Genomic DNA, 8,353 nt, shown 5'->3' with positions numbered 1-8,353 from the left:
ACTGTCCTCCTTATGCGGTCTTTCTGTCGTCTAACTACATTCAGCAGAGTTCCCTTTAACTTCGCTCGCATTTGTTTCTACGGATATCCGCTAGGGACAAACGCCTGAGTCCGACAAACACGGGCAAATACCAGGAACTAGTGATGGGAATTCGACTCATTTTGATGAATAAGATCATTTGGCTCTGCTCAGCCCAAACGGCTCATTTAGTACCACTTCTGACTTATGTGTGCTCATATATCACTTAAATTATTCAATGTAATCACACTAAACCTCATAATTTCCAGAATACCATAATTTGGTATAAAAACCTTCAAAAATGTAAAAACATCAAATACAATCTATTGAATGTCTTTGTACTGAACTATATTTTGTATGTTGGCGCAACATACAAGTCTCACTATGCTTGGGTCTTACTGTGAATACATAAGACATTTCTGGATTGTATTTAACAAAAAACATTAAGGATTATTGTATTTATCTGTCTTGTATTAGTTTAAAATCAAGACAGAAACGATATCGACTCTCAGACGGGAGCCGGTTCGTAGAGCCGACTCGTTCACGAACGACATTTGGCTAACCGGAACACGTCGCTGAGTTTCAAATGCGGTCTACTTTCGGTATCGTTTTGGGGTAAATCCAGTTGTTTGGACGCATTGTTGCTGGGTGTGTCACGGGCATGTGGCAACAGAACAGCACCTAGCTGCTCCCAGATAAACCAACCAGTTTCACAATGTCCGTGGTTTGTCAGAATACACAGGGCTCGATTTTGAATGCGTGCTCACTCATTGATCAGGCGTATTCACGATGCATCCGATTTAAGGATAAGCAAAAATCACGTGTCGAGTGTCGTTTCAAAAGGCAGTGCTTTCGCATTTTAAAAAGCTATCATAGTGTCAATGCCAGTGCCGCTGTTGGTGGAGGAAACACGGATATGTTGCAGGAAACAGACAAACCAGCAAAGGTAAACGCTGCCCCAGAGGCTCAATGCAATTACTTTATAGCGACGTCTGCTGGTCGTAGATGTGTAGTGAAACACCCAGACTCTGCTATCTGTGTAATGACACTATCATTCAACTATCATTTCATTTTGTCTATAAATGTTGGAAACTAGAAGAAAATGACAACTGTAAGTCCCCACAGCCCAAGGTGGCGTTTTCAGATTCACTGTTTTGTTTGACAGTAAGTACAAAACCCAAATGTATTCAGTTTGCTATCATATATGATGAAGAAAAGCAGCGTATTCTCACATTTGAGAAGCTGCAGCCGGATAATTTTTGTTTTGTTTTTCGCTTGACAAATGACAAAAACGATTAATGACTTTTCAGAATAGTTGCCGCAGATGAATTAATGAATCAATCTGACTTTCAGAAAAGGAAACGAAAACACAGCGAACTCAACCAGGGGGAAGTCGATTCACAGGCCTTCCACGAGAAGGTAGATTAAAGCTCATTCTCCTTCAGCTGCACGTGTGTGTTTGGAAAGAGATTTGTGCCCACAGAGATCAATTTAAACGACTGAAGTTGTTTTTTTGTCTGTTTGCTGTTGCTGTTACATGTCCAAACACAGAAAAATAAGTCCCATTTCCAAGTGCTGAAGTATTTTACATAAGTAAAGGTACAGTATACCACAGTGTAAAATTATAAATGATTTGTTGGCTTTATTTTGCTTTAATAATCTGAATCTGTGAAGGAACCTGTAACTCGAAGCCATCAAATAAATATAGTGGACTAAAAAGGACAATATTTGCCTCAGAAATAATGTGGAGTAGAAGTATACAGTTCAAAAACAGCTCCTCACATTTTCAGGTCAGCGCACCACCCAGAATAAATACTCTCTGCGATGTGTGCTGATGCAGATCAGGTCTGTGATCCTGGAGGGAACCAAGTCCTTGGTGGATTCTGCCCGATCCCTCGGATACCTGAAGGAAGTGACGGACGCGGCGAGCGAGCCTCTTCCCTCCCAGGAGTGCAGCCTCGCCGCTCTGTGTGAAATGGCTAAAGAGCTCCCTCCAGTGAGCGAGGAGGAGCAGGAGGAGTGTGTTCAGCCGCTCGTCGCTGAGGATGGCTGCACGTCGCATGTGGACTTGTTCTCTCGGGTAACCGAGAGCAGGGCCGACTGCGCTACAGTGCTCACGCTGATGGGAGAGGAGTATGTGATACCAGCATGCACAGCCTTCCTGCTCTCTGATTTCACAAGAATACAACCTCTAGTCCACTGTGAGTACGATGGTGGGAAGAGCTCATCTGAATACAACACATGAACTGCAGTGAACTGAGAAAATGTGTCATTTTTGCTTTTCTTGGGCCACATGGAACAGATTTGACAAATGCCTTCCAACTGTGGCCTCGGCATGATTGTGGTAACTTCTTTTGCATGGAAAATAAAAGCTGGTCATTGGGACATAAATATGACCACCCCTCCCTGAATCTATCATTGTAAATACTTCCACAGTGACTCAGTGTGTTTCTCAAGGGAGAGCACAGTGGTCGTTTCCCAGCCTGACATTGTTTGCTAAAGCTGCTTATTTCTCCCACAGATGGAAGGAGGTTCGACTTAATAGTCATGGATCCACCGTGGGAAAACAAGTCTGTGAAAAGGAGTCGCAGGTAATTTGACGTTCAGGCATTTTAGAAAGGGGAAAGCAGAGAGGAAGATGCAACTTTATTTCTCTCCAGAGATGACATTTATATACACCAACACAAGAAACAGGCTAAAAAGGTCAGAGGAGAAAACACTAAAACACTTAAAATAAGATAAATTCAGTTATAAAACTACATGCATTGCAAAATGTTGTCAGCAATATCTGACACCAGTGGCCCCCATCCTTTTTGGCTCATTAAACCTTGAATACTTCCATCTGTCCAACACTGTTTCCACTCGAATATCTGTAGCAAATTTCATATCAATCCCATTGTCCAATAGCTGTCAAGATAATTCACTCTGAACCACACATCATCATCCTCACAGTGGCGCCAGAGAACATCTCCTTAACCATCTGTCGCTCCCTCAGGTTGGGAATCACTGCTTTAGACTGTATACATGAACATGTGCAAATGTTCAGTCTAATAGTTCAACCAAGCATTTATTGGCACTCATATACGAATGTTTGGTGACCTTTGGAGGCTCCAGAGAAGGATACAGTGGTCCTATTTACATATCATGACTTTTTCATCTATTTTCTCAATGAAGATACAGTTTTTTGCCCTCGACCCAGCTGAAACGGCTCCCAATACCCCTACTGGCGTCTCCGAACTGTTTAGTGGTCACCTGGGTCACAAACCGGCCGAGCCACCTGCGTTTCGTCCGCGATGAGCTGTATCCACACTGGGGAGTAGAAGTTGTGGCCGAATGGTTCTGGGTCAAGGTACAGAGACTTCGAATGGATGCAGCTGTCAGTGATGGGAATTGAGCCCGTTGGTGTGATTCCAGATGTGTTTAAGGTTTCCTCTTCTCCCTCAGGTCACCACATCTGGACAGTTTGTGTTTCCGCTGGATTCACATCATAAGAAGCCGTATGAAGTACTGGTGCTGGGCCGATATCGTTCCTCCGCAGATAACTCCAGGTGTGACATGAGTGACGTCTCTGAGTTTCAGTTTTCATACTCTTCATGTCATAACCCTTAAATGGAAAAAATCATGTCTATTTTCCGACTTGTTTAACCGCTCTCAGCTCTTCAGAGGTGTCAGAGGTTCCCGTTCAGGATCAGCGTTTGATTGTCAGCGTCCCATCAGCCCTCCACTCCCACAAGCCTTCACTCTCAGGTCAGTGTTGTCAACATTTGAGTGCCAAACCACTTAGTGTGTCTGAGAAGTGCAGTTCTTATTATGCCACCAGAGGGCAATGCTGCAGCATCAGTGATTGTTATCTGGCTGCACAGCTTTAATTATAAGCGCTAAGTCCTACTACAGCCTGCTATAGCAGACCCAAAAGCAAAGGTGTGAGTCAGTTATTTAGGTTTGCATGGCTCAAACTTAAAATGCTACCATTATGACTTTATTCCATGTGAGAAGACTGTTACTACACATGCAGTTATGACTGTTTTTGTATGAGAAACAAACACAGTAAAATAATAACTTATTGATTTTTTCTGCATTGTATTAGTAGAAATATCAGACTTTTTGCTTTTCTACTGCAGACTGTTGACATTTTCTTTTGAGAGTGCTGCCGGTGTTTGCAGGTGTCCATGCTGGAGGTGAGAAAACACAACATGCAGGGCCTCTGTTGCCTTCATGCTAACTGGGGGACTTGATTCCTCGACACATGACGGGTTTGATTTGTCAGAGTGGGACCTCTGCCGCTCAGATTTGATCAAACTTGCCCTGTCTGCACAGATTGCGGTTTTGACTCCGACAAGGCCTGGGCGACGTAGAATCAGTGTAAAACCTTCACAGTGAATATGCGCTATGAATAAGAGAGGCTTGACGTCATTTACCTCCCTCTCAGGGGAATGTGATTTATTGTGCAGTATGGAGAGCCAAACGCAGCCAGTGTTTGCTGGTGCCCTTTCAGAGGCACAGAAAAGCCTCCGCCTCACGGAAGTGGCTGGACATTGTTAAAATACATTGATTTAAATCACAATGATGCCATTGTGGAGCTGTGATACCATAGAGATTAAGTAGATTAGGACACAGATTGTGTTCAGGCTCCCTGTGTGATTCAAAGCCTCTCGGTAGGTTTAAGCAGAACTGGTTTGTTTATTCCAGTTTAGTTTTTCATATCTTATAATGCAAACATCTTTAGACTAAAAATGAAAAAGAAAATGACAGAAAAATGGGTTTATTTGTGGTAGTTTTTCATTGTCTTTTAAATAAAAATGTGTGCTACGACACAGCCAGAATGAGCAGCATCTCCAGCTGTGGTGTAGCTCGGTTGCATCTACTTCAGAGCCCCTTTTTTGTTTTCCTGCGAGAGGTGAGAAAGCTCTGTTGGCAGTGGGTGGGGCTCAAATCTGCGAGTGTAACAATTATAAATTGCAGCGTGCCATGAAATAATAGAAGGACTTGACCCAACTCTTGCACAGATGCCAGTAAAAGCAGTTTAATTTAACACCTCAGGACCTGAAGGATGGATGAGCTTTTCTTTTGTTCACTCCTGCAGTAGATTATGCAACTGCTGGAAATTTAAAATATTGCCGTAGAGTTTGGGCATTACTCACTCTGAGCCTCCTCGTGCTCATCTCCCTGCACCCCTGCTGCACTTTGTGTCCATGTCGAGCACGTCTGGTCTGCTAGAACCAGTGGGCAGCCTCAGTGGTGTAAAGCCACAACCCTCAAGCCTGCAGCCTTGAGAAACCCTGACCCACTTCTGCTCCCCTCTCAGATGGGACTCCTATCGCTGACATTCTTGGTTGCTATGGAGAAATAAGGGACACCAGATACCACACATCCTTGCCAGATGGTCAAGCAGCAGAAAAAAAAGTGTTTGCACTTCTCTGAATGACAAGACGTGTGGTTTTTATTAATTAGGGCCCCCTGCAACTTAAGAAACTGTGAAAAATGAAGTCACTTCCCAACTTGGTGATATAATTAGTGGTTAAATGGCTGTTCCTAATATTCATTTCAGGAAGAGGCACGCTGCCAGTTGTGTGGGTTGCATTACTGTTGATTGGGGGAATGGATCTGTGGCAGCGATCTGTCTGCCAGCAGGTTTAATTGGCACATCCGGTATTTAGCTTTCTTTACCAACACTCCGCTTTTTACTTGATCAATTTTAAAGTGTATATTTTTATATAAGGTGTATATAAAAATATGCTGCTTGCAGTGTCTGGATTCTCAGTATTGACCTCCATTTTTGGATCCTCTGAAGAAGTCTTAAAATTCTTAAAGTTCTTAAAGTGAAGTTGCATAAGGATGCTAAAATTTGGATAGTGTCCTTGTATCTGAGCTCCAAGCAACAAACTGTAAGCAGCACATTGACACATTATCACCTTGCACAGCTGATTCAGCAAACTTATTTACAACCAAGTGTCTTCTTAAAGTCAGATATGGAGCAACATGAGCTGTCATTCAGAGACTTGTTTTAGCCCTGAATTGACCCTCTGGATTTTAGCTATCCATTGTCTTTTCAATTGCTGACCAATCAGCAAGTGATAACAATTTGTCAGATTTGGTACATTTATGCGACTTGTGATCTGGAACACAGCAGTACAACATTAAGTGCTGCATCAGCACAATAATGAAGTATGTAAATGAAGATTAAGATGGTGCCAAAAACAGGACCCTGTGGGACTCCACATGCATGCTGCGAATCAAAGACATTGATTATATTGATTCTACTGGAAAAATAGGTTTGAGAAATTGCTGTTTTGTAATTGAACTAGTGCAGCAGCCCTGTACAATATGATTAGTTTGTGATCAAGCCTAGAGAGAATTTGAGGAGCCTTCAAGGTAAAATATCTGAGACTGAGTATGTTACTTGTCTAGAGAGTAGGTAAGTAACACCTTCCTTTGCCTCAGGCATCTCTCGGCAGAAGTTTTATATGTTGTCCCATTTCAGAGTTAAGAGGATAATTAGATCTTTTATTCTCTGTTCAACTTTGAGAGCTGAGTCACCGGTTGGGGTTGAATTAGTCGGAGAGCTGCATGTTTGGCCTTTCCACTCTGTGACTCTCTGACGTGCAAAGAAAGAGAAAACGGGAGGCAGGACACCGTTTGGATCGGTTCGGGGATCAGGCTTTTGTGCTCATTAACTCCCTGAGTGTTGGCTGAGGCGAGTGTCAGGTTGGTTTGAGCATGCACAAGAGCAGACAGAGTAGCACAGGGGCAGAGGAAGTGAAACGTATCTGTCAGGTGTGCTGCTCCTGGAATATCATCACTTATAGACTCAAGGTCACTGCTGGTCTCCACATAGAAAAATCTGTGCTGTGGAGTGAATGAGCTGGGCAGTTGCCAGTGCTGCCTATTACAGAGTAACAAGCCAAAGTGCCCCCATAAGAAATGGATGCAGTGCAGTAATCTTACAACATGACACCCAGTATATTAAAGCATCCATTTTTGAGCAACTTTTCAGTAGTTTTTCATATGACTCACACAGAACGCCACAAACTTCATGCAATTTACAGACACACAGTATAACTGCAGATAAGGGGAAACATTAAAGGACCAGTGTGTAGGGTTCAGTGCCATCTAGCATTGAGGTTGCAGATGAATACCCCTCCACTCACCCTACGGTGAAAACCCAAAAAGCACCAGAATTTGGTTTGTACCGTGGGAACATGGAGGTGCAAGATGGCAGAGTCCGCGGAAGAGGACCAGTGCGCCATGACATCACTGTTAGAGGTGCGATAGACCTGGAGCCTTTAACTCAAGGGTTAATATAATGTTCAGTGGTTGAATGTAACTAAGTACATTTACTCAAGTACAGTTACTTTGTTACTTAGGTACTTGTACTTGAGGCCTTTCATGCAATTTTAATTATAGCTTTAGTTATTAGTTAAATTACAATTGTAGAGCTTATAAAATTAGGGTTTTCTTTATAAATTAAGCACCACAGACGTATATATAGGTAGAGCTGCATTTTCTTTTTTTAATTTTAAGGTGACAGGGCTCACACATTGCACAGAGAGCAAGAAGAACAAGGGAAGAACTTATTTTTACCTCAGAGAGGATTAAAGCAGCCGTAATCATTCCTCTTCCTCATTTCTTTCTGTCTCCAGAGGTGTTGAAGCCCTACGTCAGAGCTGAAGCCAAATGCTTGGAGCTGTTTGCCCGAAGTCTTCAACCTGGATGGACCAGCTGGGGCAATGAAGTGCTCAAATTTCAGCACACGAGCTATTTCACTTTGACAGCGGCCGATGATCAAGGAGACGTTCCTAAAGACGAGGCCACAAATGAGAACAGGGACGAACCCAGAGACACAGCAGAGTCAAGCTCAGCTGGAGAATCCTCTCCTCCCCGTCACTGTCCCACCTCAGTGGACTGATGACTGACCTTTAACACTTCACTGTTTTACTGTGTTTTTAATAAAGATTCAATAACAAAACACGTCTGTATCATTTCCTTTTGATCTGCACTTCTCATGCATGTGGGACCTTTGATATCTTTTTTTGGGTCAGGGTACATTTTTAAGGTAGTGAATCACAGGGCTGATGATGCATTTGGAGAGATGAAAGTGCATTTCTGTGCAGCTATGTTTTTAACTTCCCACACTGCAATCAGATAAACATCATTCAAGGTTTTATTTTTTCACCCTTTTGAGCAATCTTTGGCACAATATGTGTCTTAAGGATGATCAAAGTATTTCTATTTTTACTCGTTTTATGCTGTTTTGACCTGAATTTCAAAATGTTTCCAAATCTTAATGAAAGAGTTTCACATTGAATGCATTTGGCTTGCTTGTAACTTTCAACAG

The 8,353-nt window shown here is 42.7% G+C and overlaps 1 protein-coding gene across 1 annotated transcript; it reads left to right on the top strand.

Annotated features, from left to right (window-relative positions):
- Positions 1–563: 563 nt before the first annotated feature.
- On the top strand, positions 564–7,984 carry mettl4 (methyltransferase 4, N6-adenosine). The gene is made up of 8 exons (XM_070986226.1): positions 564–964; positions 1,372–1,437; positions 1,859–2,219; positions 2,540–2,609; positions 3,193–3,367; positions 3,463–3,566; positions 3,674–3,765; positions 7,659–7,984. Exons 1-8 carry the CDS (start codon positions 734–736, stop codon positions 7,922–7,924), a joined length of 1,365 nt encoding a protein of 454 aa, XP_070842327.1. The 5' UTR covers positions 564–733; the 3' UTR covers positions 7,925–7,984.
- The last annotated feature ends 369 nt before the right edge of the window (positions 7,985–8,353 follow it).

Source organism: Chaetodon trifascialis, chromosome 18 (assembly GCF_039877785.1).
Source record: "Chaetodon trifascialis isolate fChaTrf1 chromosome 18, fChaTrf1.hap1, whole genome shotgun sequence".
Lineage (NCBI taxonomy): Eukaryota > Metazoa > Chordata > Actinopteri > Chaetodontiformes > Chaetodontidae > Chaetodon > Chaetodon trifascialis.
The sequence above is the reverse complement of the archived record's forward strand: the minus strand, read 5'-3'. Positions and strand labels throughout refer to the sequence as shown.